General features: G+C 32.6%; 3 protein-coding genes across 8 annotated transcripts; all 3 read left to right on the top strand.

Moving 5' to 3' along the window:
- The first annotated feature begins 311 nt into the window (after positions 1–311).
- LOC111488955 lies at positions 312–6636 on the top strand. 4 transcript variants are annotated; one of them, XR_002719303.1, is made up of 7 exons: positions 312–506; positions 3400–3450; positions 4024–4097; positions 4187–4293; positions 5253–5304; positions 5980–6053; positions 6133–6223. XR_002719303.1 is itself a non-coding variant. In XM_023136923.1 (5 exons), the coding sequence occupies exons 1-4, from the start codon at positions 382–384 to the stop codon at positions 6207–6209; spliced, it is 300 nt and encodes a 99-aa protein (XP_022992691.1). In that variant the 5' UTR covers positions 312–381; the 3' UTR covers positions 6210–6222; positions 6523–6636. The 4 variants fall into 4 exon arrangements, 3 of the variants coding, with proteins under 3 accessions (XP_022992691.1, XP_022992690.1, XP_022992689.1); XM_023136923.1 differs by lacking the exons at positions 3400–3450; positions 4024–4097; positions 4187–4293 and adding an exon at positions 6523–6636 and having other exon boundaries at positions 6161–6222; XM_023136922.1 differs by lacking the exons at positions 3400–3450; positions 4024–4097; positions 4187–4293 and adding an exon at positions 6523–6634 and having other exon boundaries at positions 5253–5309; positions 6133–6222.
- A 355-nt stretch (positions 6637–6991) lies between these two features.
- On the top strand, positions 6992–13223 carry LOC111488951. 3 transcript variants are annotated; one of them, XM_023136915.1, is made up of 9 exons: positions 6992–7194; positions 8501–8552; positions 9252–9325; positions 9887–9988; positions 10327–10467; positions 10913–10964; positions 11589–11662; positions 12249–12338; positions 12965–13223. In XM_023136915.1, the coding sequence occupies exons 1-9, from the start codon at positions 7070–7072 to the stop codon at positions 12975–12977; spliced, it is 723 nt and encodes a 240-aa protein (XP_022992683.1). In that variant the 5' UTR covers positions 6992–7069; the 3' UTR covers positions 12978–13223. The 3 variants fall into 3 exon arrangements, with proteins under 3 accessions (XP_022992683.1, XP_022992684.1, XP_022992682.1); XM_023136916.1 differs by lacking the exon at positions 12965–13223 and adding an exon at positions 12855–12956; XM_023136914.1 differs by having other exon boundaries at positions 6993–7194; positions 12960–13223.
- A 2426-nt stretch (positions 13224–15649) lies between these two features.
- LOC111488949 (polyadenylate-binding protein 3-like) lies at positions 15650–19078 on the top strand. Its single transcript, XM_023136906.1, has 7 exons — positions 15650–16132; positions 16648–17423; positions 17518–17595; positions 17696–17785; positions 17966–18256; positions 18396–18620; positions 18711–19078. The coding sequence occupies exons 1-7, from the start codon at positions 15868–15870 to the stop codon at positions 18933–18935; spliced, it is 1950 nt and encodes a 649-aa protein (XP_022992674.1). The 5' UTR covers positions 15650–15867; the 3' UTR covers positions 18936–19078.
- Positions 19079–19111: the final 33 nt, after the last annotated feature.

Here is a 19111-nt window from a genome sequence, read left to right as displayed (position 1 = left end):
ACTTTCATCCAACAGTTTCAAAAATCGAATGTGGTATAAGTTGGAATAAATCACATGCTTATACATTTTATACCATTTATTACTAAAATCATATAAATTATTTATGTATAAAATAATTATTCATACTTTATTAATTTATGTTAATTTTAACTTTAATTGACAAAATTAATCATACATCAATATTAAATACATTAAGTGCATATAAAATAGAATCACCTATTTAATAGAAATTCCATACATTTGTAAATTAAAAAAATATATAAAATAAGTAAATAATTAATATCCAAAATAAAAATAATCGGGAGCCACAAACGTTTCCGTCTAAAAAGTGAGTACCGTCACATCTATAAAAGCGATGGTGTTCGCGTCCAAGGGGCTACAATGGCGATCTCGGCGGTAATTGGATGGCGGACTGTGTTCGTTGTCTTGGCCTGTACGATGGCTACATCTATCGCTTACACCATCGCCATCGATGGCTCTCCTTTCCGCACGGAAAATTTCTCGCGGTACTCATCTCTTTTCATCCACTGAATGCTTTTCATTTTCCGTCTTCTTCGCGTTCAATTTACAGATTCTTGCTGCTTTAGTAGTTACTCTGTTCGTGTTTCTATCGATCATTTTAGGTATTTCTATACTGTTTAATGATTCATCCCGAGTTTAAAGTACTGTCGGAATGATTTTTGGGAGAGTTCTACGGTAAATAACAGAGAATTTTATCAAATCTAAATGCCTAAACTAATACAAATACTCTTACATTTCAGAAAATATCCATAAATTTTTATAAATTTTAATAATATTTTTAATTTTTAAAAGTCTTAAAAAAATATCCTCATGAACACAATTTTAAGTAGTCTCATTAATACATTTAAAGATTTTTTACAAAGTCTGAAAGTAACCGTTGATACAATATTTAAAGAATACTCACTAAAGGTTAAAAGCATTGTTAAACGAACACGACTCTCCACAATGGTATGATATTGTCCACTTTGAGTATAAGCTCTCATGGCTTTGCTTTCGGCTTCCCAAAAGGCCACATACCAATGCAGTTAGTATAGTTAGTATTCCTCACTTATAAACTCATGATCATTCCCTAAATTAGCTATGTGGGACTTTCATCATCCAAGATCTCCCCTCGAAAAAAACACGTCTCCCCTTAATCGAGGCTTGACTTCTTTGGAGTTTTAGTCATTTTTTACTGCCTTCGTACCTTCAAGGAGGCTTGACTCCTTTTTTTCTTTTTGGAGTCCTTTGTTCGACATTCGAGGATTTGCCAATATATTGGCACGGCTAAATTTAAGGCATGACTCTGATACCATGTTAGACGAACACGACTCTCCACAATGATATGATATTGTCCACTTTGAACATAAGCTCTCATGGTTTTGCTTTGGGCTTCCCCAAAAGGCCTCATACCAATGAAGTTAGTATTCCTCACTTATAAACCCATGATCATTTTCGATGTGTGACTTTCATCATCCAACAAGCATCATTAACATGATGTGTGACTTTCATCATCCAACAAGCATCACTAACATTGTTAATCTTTATATAAAAAAAAAAAAAAAAAATTCACATTTTTTATTCTCAAAAGAAAATTGTCTACCTACTCTTTATAGATTATCTCTAAATTTTTTTATGTAACTTTTCAAAGTTTGTGTACTTTTTAGATGTGGTATGAACAGCCGCGGTATTTTTGAAATTTGTTAAAAAAAAAGTTTAAAAATGATTTTTAAGTTAAAGTTAAAAGAGTATTTTTAAATCTTAAAAGAGAATTTTTTAAAATTTTCGTGCAAACTCAACTCTATTTTTTAAACAAAACATTAATAATCGAGATGCGAAAGACGAGTATTTTTTTTTTTCAAGTTTAATAATATATTTTTTATTTTTTTAAAATTTAAAAATATTATTCAAACTTCAAAAAACTTAATAGTATTTTTTTTTAGAATTATTTTTATTAAAAAAATTATAAAAATACTTTTATTTTTGCAGACTTATCAGTTTAAAAAATGATTTTTAACTTAAATAATGTTTCTAAAATGTTTTTAAACTTTTTTAAAATAAAAAAAACTTCACTCTTTGTAGATGAACTGTTCCAAAAAAATTCAGTAGTAACATTAATACCTTTGAAGATAATCTCCAGGAGAAGATAGACGGTTTCGGTTTGATGGTAAAAACCTTTTTTTATAAAGGTTTAGTTGTTAATAGAAGTTGTTCAAGATCAATATTAGTAGTAAACTGTTTTAAAAAATTAAAAGTATTGATGAATTTTTTTTATATATAATTTAAAGGATATTTTAAAATTTTTTTTGAAAGTTTGGATCGTTTTAAAATATTATTAAAAATTAGGTGTTCGAAGAAATGTCTGGCCGTATCGTAGAAAATGACTTGTTGTCTTGGTGAGTGTGAGACGTATTTTGAGTGCTGATTACATGGACCTGTGTATATTGTTGGATGATGAAAGTCTCATATCGATTAATTTAGAGAATGATCATGAGTTTATAAGTGAGGAATACCAACTCCATTGGTATAAGGCCTTTTGGGAAGCTTAAAGTAAAGCTCAAAGTGGACAATATCATACCATTGGGGAGAGTCGTGTTCGTCTAACATATATATTATGTCATTGTTTCACCAATTTGCTATAAAATTCTCATGTTAAAATCGTGGATCCAAGTGAGCAGGGAAATTGTGTTATTTGGTATACTTGCCTTTAGTGTCGGTGAGATCCCATATTGGTTGGAGAGGGAACGAAATATTTCTTATAAGAGTGTGGAAACCTTCCCTAGTAGACATTTTAAAACCAAGCTCAAAGGGATCCATATTTGCTAGCGGTAGACTTGGACTATTACAAATGATATTAGAGCCAAACATTCCTTATAACGGTATGAAAACCTCTTCCTGAAGCCCAAAAGGGAAAGCTCAAAGAAAACAATATATGCGTGGACTTGGACGATTACAAATGGTATAAGAGCCCAACATTTTTTATAAGGATATGAAAACCATGCGTGGACTTGGACGGTTACAAATGGTATCAGAGCCAAACATGCCTTAGAAGGGTACGGAAACCTCTCTCTGTAATGGACTGTTACAAATGGTATCATAGCAGACACTGGACAATGTCTCAGCGAGGATGCTGGACCCCAAGGGGGTAAATTATGAGATCTCATATTGATTGGAAAGAGTAACAAAACATTCCTTATAAAAGTGTGGAAACTTCTCCCTAGTAGATGCGTTTTAAAACCTCGAAGGAAAGTTCGAAAGAGAAAATCTAAAGAGAACAATATCTGACTAGCGGTGAGGCTGAACTACTAGACTATCCATTCTTATTCATCATCTTTTTTTGCTTATATTTTCCCTACAAGTCTGGACTTGTTCATTTAGGTTTGTACTTGCATGTTTCAGGTTAATGGTCGCAACCATAATTGACATTATATCAGCACCGTAGCCATTGCGGTAAGGAAATATCCAGTTTGTATAATAATTTATATTTTATGAAATTTTGACTGTGCATACATTTGGTGGGTAAACACAATAATACCTGTTGGATGATGAAAGTAAGTCCCACATCAGCTAATTTAGGGAATGATCATGAGTTTATAAGTGAGGAATACTAACTCCATTGGTTGAGGCCTTTTGGGAAGCCCAAAGCAAAGCCATGAGAGCTTATGCTCAAAGTGGACAATATCATACCATTGTGGAGAGTCGTGTTCGTCTAACATGGTATCAGAGCCATGCCTAAACTTAGCCGTGCCAATAGATTGGCAAATCCTTAAATGTCGAACAAAGGACTCCAAAAGGAAGGAGTCAAGCCTCCTCAAAGGTACGAAGACAGTAAAAAATGACTAAGACTCCAAAGAAGTCGAGCCTCGATTAAGGGGAGGTGTGCTTTGTTCGAGGGGAGGTATTGGATGATGAAAGTAAGTCCTATGAGAGTTTATGCTCAAAGTGGACAATATCATACTATTGTGGAGAGTCGTGTTCGTCTAACAATATCTGGTGGTTTCACTTCATTTTATAATTTATCAGGCATGGATTTCCTATAAGGAAGCAAACTGGATTGCTTCAACAATTTGGATAGTTTTTCTTGTATGTCTTGGCAGGTAATTATTTCGTTGGCTACTTTATTTATCACATATGTTCTTTTATTGTTGGATCTAATTAAATCCTCTTCGCCTATCATTTTCCACAGCATTACTACTTGTGCCTACATTCTTTGCCAGTTGTGGCAACTATCGTCTCAGGAATCCTTTGAAGATATTATGTACCACGTTATGATCAACCATCCAAACAAACCACGTATGTGTCAATGACTTTTATAAGTCACTAATTCTTTTCCAGAGTTATCGTCAGCAGATGTCCTCTTTCGGCTTTTTCTTTAAGGCTTTCTCTCAAGATTTTAAAACGAGTTTGTTAGGGAGAGGTTTTCACACCCTTATAAAAAAATGTTTCATTCCCCTCTCTAACTTATGTGAGATCTCACAATCCACCCCCAAGGGGTCCAACGTTCTCGCTAACCGATGTGGGTTCTAATAATCCATGCTCCAAGGGGCCCAATGCCTCGCTAACCGATGTGGGATCTCACAATCTACCCCCTTTCGAAGTCTAGCGTCAAGATCCACCCCCCTTTGAGGCCAGTGTTCTTGCTAATCGATGTGGGATCTCACAATCCAACCCCCTTCGGAGTCCAACGAACGTTATCGCTAACACTTGTTCCCCTCTTCAATCAATGTGGGATCTCACGATCTGCCCTCTCGAGGCTCAACGTCTTCGTTGGTACACACCACAGTGTCTGGCTCTGATACCATTTGTAAAAATCCAAAGCTCCAAGCCTACCGCTAGCAAATATTATCCTTTGTAAGTTTTTCCTTTCGAGCTTCTACTCAAGGTTAAGTAGAGGTTTTTGCACCCTTATAAAGAAAGTTTCGTTCCCCTCTCTCATCGATACAGGATCTCACAATCCACTCCTTTCAAGACCCAACATCCTTACTAACCGATATGAGATCTCACATAACTTTGACAGTGTGTCTAATTTCCATTAACAAATAAAATAAAAACATTTTTAACAATTGAGTGGAAGGAAGGATAGATGTGATTTTGTTGAGTTTGAGAAACTTTATTATTTTGATCCTTTTCTTAAACACAATTTTGGAAGGAGATTTTTACGCCGTAATTTCTCTTTCAACTCGTTCTTAATTTTACTGTTCATCAAGTGTTCATGCTTTCAAATGATGTTTTCTCTTTTAACCCATTTGCAGTTGGATGGTAACAACACTCATCGATTTCTTCACACATGCCACTGTTTTGTCGGTAAGGTTTAAATTCCTACCATTGCGGAGATCTGTTTTCCTATAAAGTGGTATTAGAGTTATGTCAACTTCAAAGGTGTAATTAAAAGTGACTTAGGTTATTGCCAGTTAGTATCTAATTAAATCTCCGTTAAGAGTTAGATTTAGTTTTTGATTTGATTTTGTTTTGACGGGTCTGTTACCAGATTTTCCTTCAGATTTTTAGATAGATTTTCTAAATATCTTTTTGTATTCTCTTCTATATATATAGCATTCTTTCATTAACAGTATCGAACAAAGAAGTTGTGATACTCGAAAGTGTAGTCACATCTCTCAAGCTTCGAACATGTGAGCCTCAAAGGTGTAGTCACAGTGACTCAGGTATCGAACAAAGAAGTTGTGAGCCTCAAATGTGTAGTCAAAGTAAAAACCCACGATAAAGTTCCATTAGACTAGTAATAGTACTCTAGAGAAGAAGACTCATTTAGATAGTGCTAGACGAATAGAGATGATTGAGACTTGCAATGTGCTCCAAAAAAGAGACGACTGTCGTCTAGATAATGCTAGACAGATAGATACGACTGTTTATGAGGATAGACTTAGCTTCTTGATAGTTTTTCTCGTTCTTTTCTTTTCACGACTCCGTTAATCATCGGAAAGTTGAATAAACGTTCTTTGCTTTTCCATGTAAACTCAGATCTGGATGTTCTATAAAGAAGAATCATGGCTTACTGCAATTTTTTGGATAGTTCTGGTACAGACTCTTGGGAGGTAATCTTTATGTATATCTATATCTATATCTATATATATATATATCTAATAACAATGGATTATCCTCTAAATATTTCAGCACCTCTACATGTCCCTTCATTGTTAAGGAATTGTTCAAGCTCAACTCCGAGGATCCAGCCCACCTCATTTTGTTGAAAGCTTCCCACAGGCAAGTCCACTCTTCTTATATTAGGCCTAATAAGGCTATAAAATATTTATTTATTTTAATATATACGTCTTTTTTTTTAAAAAAAAAGAATTAAAATATTTTAATATGAATTTATGGTTAAAAGTTTGATGGAAAAAATGAGATAAAATTGAAAATGAATGACCAAAATTAGAACAAAAACCCTAACATAAATATGAGAAAACAATGAACGGAAACATATTTAAATTTTCATTTCAATTATCGTAGATGATTGACTTGTTTAAGATTAGTTCGATTGACCCGCATCTTAATTTATGGCAGGTTGGGTTATGAACAAATTATTTGACGAGATCATTGTGATTCGGCTGCCTTGCCTTTTAATATCTGTTTTGTTTAATTAAATCTAAAAGTATGTATATTTTGTGCATTCTATAATATTATATGTCATAGTGAAGTTAGAGTTAGATATCTTATATAATCATACTTTAAATTTTAATTTTATACTATTTAATTTTAACTATTAAAATTTGAAATTTGTTTCTAAACTTATTGGAATTTTTTTTTTTTTTTTTGTATTATTTATATATTATTTATGTAAACAAGATTAAACATATAGAAATTAAATTTAGAGGATTAGAAATAAAAATATTCTACACGTAAATTTAATTAGATTTTTAAAAAATAAACGGTTGAAAGATTAATATAAGTAAATTTAACATTTTTAGTAGTTGCATTCCTGTCCAAATAAATGAAATGGATGAAAAGAAGCCACGTGGACACGCAGTTTCCACTAACTTCCGTCTTCTTCAACTCCCGCGGTTGCTCTCGTTCTTCTACTTCCCGCGCTCTCTGTATCACTGCGTCTCTAATGGCGAGCTCGGCGGTAATCGGATGGAGGATTCTGTTCATTCTACTGGGCTGCACGATGGTTGCAACTCTCGGATACACACTCGCCACTGATGGCTCTCCTTTCCGCAGAGAACTTCTCTCACGGTACTCTCTGTTCTACGATATACGTTTTTCACTTTATTGATTGTCAATCCGTGTCCTTCTTCGTCTTGATACCTGTCCGCCTTCGCCCCTCCCCCCTTCAACATACAGAATTGAACTGCTTCAGCTGCTTGTTTCACGTATTTAGCGATCGCTTGTGTATATTTCAGTTTGAATGTGCATCGACGGCTTCTTTATGCGGTCTAAGTAATACAGTGGTTAAAGGAGTAACTATATTGACTATAAAGCGGGTGAAAATGCCAGAAATCTATAGGTCGAGTGATATTGGGAATGGTCGGTAGTGTTAATAAGATTATAGGTTGCTTGTTTCACTACGAATTGATTTTGAGATAATTTTGAGATGGAACCATGTTTGTAGAATAGGCGGGTATACTGAATTACAAATAATTTATGCTAAAGTAGAACACTTAGATTTGTTCATGAAATTAAGGGCTGTTTGGGTGTATTTTTCTAAAATTATTTTGTTGATCGGTTTTTGGAGTTGTTTGTTCTATTTTAGTCGCTCACAAATGTTCAAATTTAGTCTCCTTAAACATCTAAATTTAGCCTCGTACTTCAATAATTATTACGTTTAGTTTCTTGTTCAATTTTTAGGAAACTCAGTCTTGATGATTTTGAAAATATATATTCACACTGTGTGATCTTATCTTATATGAAAACGTATTAATTTTGATGACAATTAACTTGAAACTAATAATAAGAACGAATCATTAATTTTAGACAGCACAAAGCCTTAGTTTAAAGGTTTGATAGCGCATAGACTATAATGATATTATTCTTAAAATATAGGGTTCAAAATGATATTTCAAATTTTATTTTCCTCCAAGCATCCACAATATGCTTTTTTTGTCACTGAATTTGTGAACTATCCAGATTGGATTTTCATTGAATCTTCATGTATTCAACATAAATTTGGCCACCGGTTTCATATTTGCTAAGTGGTCATGACACCTATATTATTTTTTGGATTAAAGGTTCGAAATTTCACTTCACATTAATTGCATTTTTTTTGTTACTTGGAAGAAAATGATCAAGTTAAAATATTCAGTATGTACTGAGAAGAAGATTTGAATCTTGCCTTTATTCTTGTGCAATCCTCAACATGGGATTAATATTGAAGCTTAATTTTATTTTCCATAATAAATCTTGTTATAATTATATGTTAGATGGTTCTGACTCCTGGAAATGGGTGCTGTTTTCTCACCTTCTTAACTATTAATTTTTCTCTATCTTATTATTCCTACAAATCTGGACCTTTTCAGTTACGTTTGTACTAAATATGTTTCAGGTTAATGGTGGTGGTATTGATTGATTTCTATTTCAACGTCATAGTTATTGCGGTATGGAACAATTAGTTTTCTTACTGTTTTCTATTTTTCAAAATTTTGACTTTGCGTACATTTAGTTGTTTCTATAGCTTAACCTCTTATGTGGTGAATGGAGCTGCTAGACCATTTGGGTAGGGGCAAAAAGTCCTGTTTATTTCACTTAATTGTATATCGATGTGAAGATTATGAGTTTTGATAAGAAACCCGTAACAATTTGAAGCGAACACTCTAGAACCCCAAAGCCAATTTAGTTTCAATCTCAAGGGAAGTGATAGATATGGATTACCTCGACAATCAAGATCCAAGATGGAGTAGATGGGCGAAACCAGCTTGAATGTTCTAGCCATGCAATTTCTAAGGACAAGAAGTTGTGCCAATCTCAAGGAAAAAGAAAGAAGTTGTGTTTGTATCAAGTCTGATGAATGTCAACAATGAGAAACCTTGATTAATCTAACCCGACCGAAACCATGTTATGCTTTTGGACCATACATATGTAACTCTAGATGAAACTCTAAGCTAAATATTGAATAAACTGAATTTTAAGGCCACATGCTAGGTCAAAGTAAGGCTGTCCTTATTCTAACATGATCTAGAGGGGTAAAATTAGATGAATACAAAATATCATGAACGATTCATAAATTGTAGAATTAATCTTACATATGTGGTTAAGCACTCACGGTAATCTCTCTCTCGCTCTCTCTAATATATTAGGCATGGGTTTGCTACAAGGAATCAAACTGGATTGCTGCAGCGGTTTGGATAGTTTTTCTTGTATGTCTAGGCAGGTAATTACTTCGCATCCTTGTCAAGCTCACCTTCCAGCCTAAAGCTTGTTTAACCATAGGATATATTAGTGTTTATAGCACTGATGAGTTCTTTTGAATCAAATTTTCTTGTTGGAGTTTGGTAGATATATTTTGACGCTTGATAATACTATTTTTATTTATTTCCATTCACGAACAGGGGAAATATCCAACGTTTTTAATGCCTTTTTCAATTTTCAGATGATTATAAGTATTTTACTTGCCCTTTTCAACTATACTTTTAGAGTCTGATTCAGTTCATTATTTCTTGCATATTTTTTTCAAAGCATATTTTTTTCAAAGCTGATTCTTGGATAACTTTATTGTTAAAGTTTTTATAGGAACTTTGATTTCCAAACTCTTACTTGTTACTAAGATCGAATTTGTTTCTGCATCATCTANTTTATTTCAATTTGAAGTTGTTGTTTTTTTTTTTTTTTTTTTTTTTTTTTTTTTTTTTGATTGGTAATCCTTGCAGATTGAATCTTCATTTTATTTAGTTTTAGATCTGATTAACTTTTCTACCTCTATCATTTTCCTCAGCATCGCTACCTGTGCCTACATTCTTTGGCAGTTGTGGCAATTATCATCTCAGGAATCATTTGAAGATATTGTGTACAATGTTCTGATCAAGAATCCAAACAAGTGTGTATGCAGTAAGCCTAGTTTAGTATGTACTGTGAGTCTTATGTCTCTTATATGGTTAATTCCATCAGAAGCTTCCTTCATATGTTCTATTTGGAATTCTTTTTACGTTCTTCCTGACTATTCTACTGCATAGTTAAAGTCCATTCTTTTTCTTTTCTCATGTGTTTAAGAAATTAAATGAAATGAAAGAAGCTTTTTCTTTCTTTCAATTCACTCAGTTAATAGATAAATTCAGCATCCGATGCTATGGTTATTCTTTCTTCTAGACTTTGAGAAACTTTATCATTCTGTTTCCTATTCTTTATCATGATTTTCTTGTTGGCTTATATATATAGGAATGACATGCAGCAGCATAAGAAGCACTCCAATATTTTGACTGCAAAAATAGTTTTCGGTGCATTGGGTTGTTCGATGGTGGTAGCGTTGGTCTTTCTTTTCAGCGAGGGTTCACCTTTTCGCAAGGAGCTTTATACACCGTAATTTCTGCTTTTATTTCTTCCTTAATTTGATTGCCCTTTTAAGTGCTAGTGCTTTGAAATGATGTTTTCTCGTTATAGGGAAAAGAAAAAAAAAAAAAAAAAAAAAAAAAAAACAATGGTGTTGATATCTAAACCTTGGAAAGTGAAGTAATTTACTGTTCATGTTCTTACATAATGGTAATTGCACTTTTTTGTTAGTGTGATATACAACAACCAGGAGTTGATTAGTGAAAACAAGGTGTTTATGACTTTTCCTTGACTTGTTGGATACTAGGAAGGTTCATTGATCACCATTGACTATGCAATTTCTGGATTTTGCTTTGAACAGATTTTGCATAAATCATTACACTTTTTCCTGTTATTGATATAATAACCTCTTTGACCGATATTATGGAGTAATTATCTTGTTATAGAGGTTAACAAGCTGTTAGAACATTTGCAGCTGGATGGTGGCCACGCTGATCGATTTCTATATAAATGGCACAGCTTTATCGGTATGTCTTAAATTCCTCATATTTCACACTTGTCGCCTCTAGATGGTTAGATGCACCACCTTTTTGGTAGGAGGCACGCACTCGATAAGTTTCATTCTTCATGCATCTCTTTGTGATGATGAACTTTTAAGGGGCAACATGATGAATTTAGTAGCAATCTAAGATTGTTCTACTACCCACAATTAAAGCTGAAGAAGCTATAGTAGGCGAACTTTTTCTTGAGGAATTTTCTCCCCCGGAGGGTTTATTAGTGAATGTAATAGCAAGATTATATCTCTAAAGGGTCAAAGGGCATAATTTACACCAAGATAGGCCAATAAAAATTATAGTGTCATGATGGATATCTTTGGCTATTCTATATCATTGAAGAATCTATTGTTTCTTTCTAACTAAAGATGCCAAAGAACAGATCTAATGAATTAAAGTCGAACCATATAACCTTTTCCGTTATTGAAAGGAAAAGAAACGATTGTTCCCTGTTAACAAAGCCTCTAGTTTGAACTATTGAAGCTAACCCTAACATTCAGAATTCAGAAGAAGCTTCGCTTCTTGATAGTTGTTTTCATGACTTCATTGGTCATCTAAAAGCCGAATAACGTTTTTCGTCTTTCCATATGAAATTAGGTCTGGATGTTCTATAAAGAAGAATCCTGGCTTACTGCACTCTTGTGGATAGCTCTATTCATAATCTTTGGGAGGTAACGTGTCACTTTTTGTTGGAAAAGTCGCATATCTGTCTTTATTATTGCATTTGGAACCTGCCATTGGTCAAGGAAATAGTGATACATTCTTTCTCCACGGTCGATCATTTTAAGTTCATTTCTCAGCTCTCTCTCTCTCTATATATATATTACACACACACACACACACATATACACATCAGTGCATTCTTACGTTCATTAATATTAAGATGCTCAAGAAGACCTTGACGCTTTGAAGGATGTAGAGAAAATGTGTTTCTAATCAATTGAATTGTTAGGAAGGGATAAAGGTTCTAGCCGGAGGGATACACATTGTGTTAATGCTGTATTTGTCTGTCCACATGGGCCTTGGTGAATAGTCTTGTATTTTCAATGAATCCTAAAATTGTTCGGGGTTTGTTAGTTTATTGTGTTAATGACTGTATTTATCATATCTCCTAATATACTTTATTTGTCAAAAGAAAAAGGTAGAAATTTTTTATGTATGCATTTTAGGGATCTTAGTTTGATAAGTTATAATCAAAGTTATACTCACTTGGGCTTATCTATCTGTTCTGACAGTGTAATCCTTCTAATATTTCAGCGCCTCTTTATGTCCTTTCATTGTTAAGGAGCTATTCAAGCTCAACTCCGAAGATCCAGCATACCTTGTTTTATTCAAAAATTCCAACAGGCAAGTCCACTCTTCTTGTTATATTTATTTGTTTTTTGTTTTTTAAACTAAGCTATAGACACTACTCTCACCAATAAGCTTCCCTTAACCAAGTTTTGAAAACTAAAAATTTGACTAAGAATTTGAATTCGAATTTTCTTTAAGAAAAAATGAAAATTATGATAAACAAGCATAAATTTAAAAAACATAACGGAAAACAAAGTCGTTATCAGAAAGGCAACAAACCTAAGCTGTAGTTTGATTTATCTAATTTTATGAATGTGAACTCTTGCCGGCACACTACAGTTTATAACATTTTGAACAACAAAAAGAAATTTCATCACTACTTTGAATTGGGTTGGGTCGAGTTCACTCGTTTGTGAATATTTTAATATTTTAAAAAGAATGTAAGACTAGAATATTGAAAGGAAAGTATGTTGGGAGTGGTGCTCGGCAGGCTCTTACCATGGTTCATTCCGTTGTTTTAACTACTTCAAACTATTTCTATATAACAATTACCATTTTGATTCTGTTTAGGAAATGATGATAATGGTTGTCCTCTATGTAGCCTTTTGGGTTAGTAAAGGTAAGTAAAAACTTACCGTGGCTTCTTACTTGCATCTTGTAATTTGTTTATGGTAGGTCAGAAAGAAGATATGAGAGAATGTCATGCTCATAAGCAGAAGTTAGATGATTTAAACTCGATTTGGTACGTATCGAAGATGTTACATTAAGAGCAGAATCCATAAGATATCATGATATTTGAAGGGTAATTTAGTCCAAATGCTACTATGTTTATATTTAGTCTCTAGGATTAATACTATTATTGAAATGCTACTATAACAAATTTGGTCTAGTTAAATTGACATAAATAACAAATTGTAGGCTTTATTTTTCGAGTTTAAATAATTTGCTCATAAACTAATTAAAATTTAAAAAATGACAAGCAAATTTGTCTAAAATCTTATTTAATTCGCAGTTTTTTTTACTAAATAAAATTATAAAGGGTTTTTTTTTTTTAAAACTCTCAATTTTTTTTCTTATATTAAATACTTTAAACTAATTTACAATTATATTCTTAATAATAATATTTTAAGCAATTTACAATTATTTAATCTCTCTATTCATTGAATATTCAATTCAAAATGACATTACGGACGAAAGAAACCGAAGACTTCCATTGCAAGTCCTATCTAAATTCACAGTAGTAAGGCGGATTAGATATATCTTTAGTTCCTATATAACTAGTTAATATCTAATATTACATGTACATGTGTTTCTTCCCTAACGTAAACCAATTATTCATATGTTGGATTTCATCGAATTCTAGTTCTAGAATCATTCTTCGAAGCATCCACAATGGTTGTCTTATAGTAATTCGATTCAATACATCTAGTAGACTCCACCCTAGTTCGGTTTTGAATTAGAGACATTCAAAATGATGAATCAACGTCGATTATAACCCCTAGCCTTCCAAACTAATGATGCGGGTTCGATTCCCGCTATCCGCTTATCTTATTCTTATTATATATTATAAATATAATAAATTATTCATTAATTAATTGAAAATTTTCAATTAATTAAAAATTAAAATGGAATTATTTGATAATAAATAATGAAAAGGTGTGAATAGATAGATGAGAACTTATATTCATATATATATTCTTGCTTTAACATTTTGAAAAAAAATTAAATAATTAAAAAATTAAAAACCCATGTATTTTTATTTAAACATTTCATATTTTTATCAATCACATCATTACCACATAAGTTAAAAAAATTGGAGCGACTCTAATTAAATCAATTTTATTATTAGATTAAATTACGCCTCTAAAATTAACCAACTACTTCCAAAAATAAAAATCCATATTTAAAATAAAAGTTAAAAATGAGTGTTTTATTTTTGTAAATACAAATAATTATTGTTATTATTATTGTGTAACATTTTAAAATAATTAGTGAATGAATTGTTATTTAAAAATTTTAATTAAAAAAATGAAAATGAAAATGAACAATTTTAGGGAAAAAAAAAATTACGATCAGCCCTAAAAAAAAAGGCAACAAATTTAAATTTTAAAAAGTATTTTGATAATTAAAATTTAAAATTCATATTTTTATTATTTAAATAATTATATTGGTTGTTGAGTTTTTTTTTATAATTAACTCTGAATTTTTTTTTCTTGTTTTAAATACTTTAAACTAATTTACAATTATCATTCTTAAATGATATTTTAAAAAATTATTTAAATTTAATATATATATTAAAGATATGTTATATATTGGTAAACTATTTTTTAAAATAAATTATATAAATAAAAATAAAGTTAAATAGTTTGATTCAATAATGTTACTTTAACTCATTCAAATAATAAAATTAACTATTTTAAAAAAGAAAATATAAGATCCAAAATTTAAACTAAAAAATATTAAATTATAAATGAATAAAAAGCTTGAAATAAACAAAAAAATTATTTATTTTTTAAAATTCAAAACACAAAATTTAAAATTACTTTACAATTCAATTAATTTTAAAAGATTTCGAATTTTTTTACAAATTTCAATTAGTTTTAAATTTTTTTTGAATTGGTCAGAGACTTCTATTAATTTTAATATAAAATTGTAATTATTATGTATACAAATAAAAATATAAATGTGTTTTTTTAAAAATTAACTCTTAATTTTTTTTTTCTTGTTTTAAATACTTTAAACTAATTTACAATTATTTTTTAATAACAATATTTTAAAAAGTTAAAATATTATTATTTAATAAAACTAATTAATATGTAAGTAAGAAATTATATCCAAATTCTTAAGAAAAAACAATTTAAGTTTTCAAAATATTATAATTTGAATATTTTAATTCAACAATACTATAATCCAATAATCAAATTAAAAAAAATACAAAATCCAAAATTTAAACTAAAAATATTAAATATTTTTAAATAGAAACACAAAATTTAAAATTGTTTTAAAAAGATTCTGAATTTATTAAGGATTTTTATTAATTTTTAAAGATTTAGAATTGGTTAAGATTTGAAATTCAAATTAGAGATTTATTAGATAATTAAATTAGTTAAGATTTGAGAAAATAAAAAATTGAATTTAAAATATTAGATATAATAGATATTTTATTTGACTTAGTTAAAATAGGATGATAGAATATTTAAAAGACCGAAAACCCCTCAACAACGTGATAAAAGATACGGCTACGATGACACGTAGTTGGGCTCTCCTAAACGCACCGTTTCGAAACCTCCCGCTTCTTTCTTCCTATAAATACGTTAGTTACGTTCGAATTCACTACACACTTCTTGCTGTTAGTGTTAGAGGAACTGAAGAAGAAAAGTAGAAAAAGAAAAGTAGAAAAGAGGAAGAGAGGGAGGGAAAACCCAAAAATAAGGCTTCGATTTTCCATCTTAGAGGGTATAAATAGTGTTCTTGTGGTCTTCTTCGCCTGTTCGATCTCAGTCGGTAATCTGCCTTCTACTTTTAGTCTTTTAGGCAACTATCTTATCTTCTTTTCGCTGGTTTTTTTTGGTTCTGAGACGGTATGGCGGCTATGATTCCGGCACCAGTGATTTCTGCTCCGATTCAAACGGCGGTCATTCCTCCTCCGGTGGGCTCTGTGGCCCCTGGAGAAGTGTTTTTAAGTTCTTCATTGTATGTGGGCGATCTGGAGAATAACGTGAACGAGGCACAGCTTTTGGAACTGTTTAGCCGTGTGGCTCAGGTTGTCTCCATTAGGGTTTGCAGGGATCAGACACGCAGGCTATCGCTTGGATATGCTTATGTTAATTTTAGCAATCATCAAGAAGGTTCGTTATTCCGTTCTTTTTCGTTCATAGTGTTTATTTGTGTTTTTTTCTCTGTTTTTTTTTTATAATACGCTTTGATTTTGGTACTTTTGTGTTTTCTTTTCTTTTCTTTTTTTTTTTTCTCTGAGTCTGCTTAGACAATTGCATTTGAGAAATGAAAATTGAAAATTATTTTATTCTCATTCAATTTTAAATACTTTTTAATTTTTTTTTGTTAATTGCTGATAATTTGCACACAACCAAACGTGAACAGAAAGCTATCTTTCAGATGATTCGTTCAAGTTTCATATGATCTTATTAGATAATTAATGGGGAATAGTTTGTTTTCGATTTCAGTTTGGAAGAATTTAACATTAAAAAAGAATTTCATAGAAATAGTTTCAACCGGACCAAAATCAATTAAAGAAACAAGGAACTGTTGTATTTCTTCAACTTTTGGATATACGTTTTTAAACGATCTTTTGATACAAACTTATATATTGAATCTCTTCTTGTTTCATTTCATAAATTCTCAGCTATCGCTGCCATGGAACACTTGAATTTCACCTCTCTTAACGGGAAGCCTATCAGGATTATGATCTCTAATCGAGATCCTAGCATTCGGAAAAGTGGCTATGCAAATGTTTTTATCAAAAATCTGGACGTATCAATTGATAACAAAGCATTGCATGATACATTTGCTTCTTTCGGTACTGTTCTTTCTTGTAAAGTTGCGGTTGATAGCAATGGTCAATCAAAAGGTTATGGATTTGTGCAATTTGTTACCAAGGAAGCAGCCGAAAGTGCCATACTAAAGTTGAATGGCATGCTCCTCAATGACAAGCAAGTATATGTTGGCCAATTCATTCGACGCCAGGAAAGGATGCGAGCAAATGGATTACTATTTACTAATGTTTACGTAAAAAATTTACCAGAAAATATGACGGAAGATGGCCTAAAAAATCTGTTTGGTGTACATGGTACCATTACTAGTGTAATTGTTAGGACCGATTCAAATGGAAAGTCCAAAGGTTTTGGTTTTGTGAACTTTGAGAACGCAGCCTCTGCTGCTGATGCAGTTGAAAAGCTGAATGGTACCCTCATTGGTGAGGACAAGATTTTGTACGTAGGCAAGGCTCAAAGGAAAGCAGAAAGGGAGGCTGAATTGAAAGAAAAATTCGAACGGGATAGAAAGATTAGATTTGATAAATTACAAGGCGCAAATTTGTACATCAAAAATCTTGATGACCATATTGATGATGAGAAGCTTAAAGAATTATTCTCTGAGTATGGAACAATCACATCATGCAAGGTTCGTATCGTTTTTCTTTTGGCGATCTTCGTTGTGTCTTCTTCTAAATTCCATTGTTAATTTTTGCTTAGATATCTGTTTGATGATGAGCCAGGTTATGCTTGACGAAAATGGAGTGAGCAAGGGGACTGGTTTTGTTGCCTTTTCTTCACCAGATGATGCAGCTAGAGCCGTAATTTTTCATTCCTTTTTGATTCACTTATGGGTTCTATTTTCCGAATATGAAGGGAAATTGGAACTTATTTTTATGTCTCTTTTAATGTGTTTTTTAGATAAATGAAATGAATAGAAAGATGAAAGGAAGGAAGCCTCTGTATGTGGCTGTTGCCCAGCGCAAGGAAGAAAGAAAGGCCCAGCTACAGGTGTGATTCGTCTTCTTTTGGAATGCTACATAACAGTTATATAGTTCTTGTAAATGGTTCTCATGTCTTGTTATTGTAAATCCACAGATTCAATGAGAGGTTTTATGTATATTTGAGGTTTCTTAAGAAATCAATTGAATTTTGATTGGTTGCTGGATTCTTCTTTGTGTCTAGACACAGTTTGCTCATATCCGAGTAGCTAGTGAAATATCATCACTGACCTCGGGAATGCCCGGATTTCATCCAGGGGCACCCCGACTTGCTCCTCAGCAGCTGTATTATGGTCAGGAAAACCCCGGCCTGGTGCCCCCACCTCCTGGATACAGCTTCCAGCCTCAACTTATGAGCGGAATGCGACCTAGTATGGGCCCCAACTTCATCATGCCTTACCAGTTTCAGAGACAAGTACAGCATGGGCCACGCTCGGGGATCAGGCGTGGTGGAAATACACAACCTGTACATCAGCAGCAGGTAAACTGAATTACGTTGTTAAGATCATCAATCTACTCGCTATTTCAATGTTTGTGCCACACATAATACATAATCATCGATCATCGATCTACTCGCTATCTGAGGTTAGTAAATTTGTCGTCTCATTTTTTGAATCCAGTTAATGCTCCGTGGCGCTGGACAAGGTTATAGATACATGAACAATGCAAGAAATGGATTAGAGCCGCTGGTCCTCCCCCAAGGTCTTGTTGGTCAAATGATGCCTCTAGGTTTTGATAATTCTGGGATGTCTAGCCCACCAATCGACATCCAGCGATCAAGGGCTGTGCCTACTTCAACACTCGCATCTGCATTAGCTTCTGCTACACCTACACATCAGCGTTTGGTATGGCACCATGTTTGTTTCCTTTGATTAGAGAATAAAAGTGAAACCATATTTGTAAGATTAACTATAGCTTCTGCATTATTGTTACAGATGCTCGGCGAGCAGCTGTATCCACTCGTAGAACGTCTCGAGCTAACTCATGCGGCAAAGGTTACTGGAATGTTGCTCGAGATGGACCAGCCAGAGGTGCTTCATCTCATTGAATCACCTGATGACTTGAAGAGTAAGGTGGCTGAGGCAATGGAAGTCCTCCGCAAAGCTTCGTCGGAACCCGACCTCTCTGATCAGCTTGGTTCGTTGGTGCTGACCAAATGAACGACGACGACAACCAAAAACGAGAGTGTCGGTTCTCAGACATTCAATTTCCCTTAGAACATTCTTTATTCCGCATGGTGAATATATTATTTATGGTTTTGGGTTTTAGCCTTCTCTTTTCCTAAAGCATCCTTCAAATTAGCTCCCTAGGATTTTTTTTTTTTTTTTTTTTTTTT

The sequence above is a fragment of the Cucurbita maxima genome, unplaced genomic scaffold (genome assembly GCF_002738345.1).
Source record: "Cucurbita maxima cultivar Rimu unplaced genomic scaffold, Cmax_1.0 Cma_Scf00014, whole genome shotgun sequence".
Classification (NCBI taxonomy): domain Eukaryota; kingdom Viridiplantae; phylum Streptophyta; class Magnoliopsida; order Cucurbitales; family Cucurbitaceae; genus Cucurbita; species Cucurbita maxima.
Note: the sequence above shows the minus strand (reverse complement) of the source record. Positions and strands in the feature narration are given on the sequence as shown.

What these genes read in the sequence shown, in the direction of transcription:
- LOC111488951 (XM_023136914.1), top strand. Translation starts at nt 7,070, where the DNA reads ATGGCGAGCTCGGCGGTAATCGGATGGAGGATTCTGTTCATTCTACTG. An exon ending in CGCAGAGAACTTCTCTCACG is followed by an intron (nt 7,195 to 8,500) that starts GTACTCTCTGTT and finishes AATATGTTTCAG; the next exon opens with GTTAATGGTGGTGGTATTGA. An exon ending in TCAACGTCATAGTTATTGCG is followed by an intron (nt 8,553 to 9,251) that starts GTATGGAACAAT and finishes CTAATATATTAG; the next exon opens with GCATGGGTTTGCTACAAGGA.
- LOC111488955 (XM_023136921.1), top strand. Translation starts at nt 382, where the DNA reads ATGGCGATCTCGGCGGTAATTGGATGGCGGACTGTGTTCGTTGTCTTG. An exon ending in CACATGCCACTGTTTTGTCG is followed by an intron (nt 5,305 to 5,979) that starts GTAAGGTTTAAA and finishes ATGTAAACTCAG; the next exon opens with ATCTGGATGTTCTATAAAGA. An exon ending in CTGGTACAGACTCTTGGGAG is followed by an intron (nt 6,054 to 6,132) that starts GTAATCTTTATG and finishes TAAATATTTCAG; the next exon opens with CACCTCTACATGTCCCTTCA.
- LOC111488949 (XM_023136906.1), top strand. Translation starts at nt 15,868, where the DNA reads ATGGCGGCTATGATTCCGGCACCAGTGATTTCTGCTCCGATTCAAACG. An exon ending in AAAGAAAGGCCCAGCTACAG is followed by an intron (nt 17,786 to 17,965) that starts GTGTGATTCGTC and finishes GTCTAGACACAG; the next exon opens with TTTGCTCATATCCGAGTAGC. An exon ending in CACCTACACATCAGCGTTTG is followed by an intron (nt 18,621 to 18,710) that starts GTATGGCACCAT and finishes TTATTGTTACAG; the next exon opens with ATGCTCGGCGAGCAGCTGTA.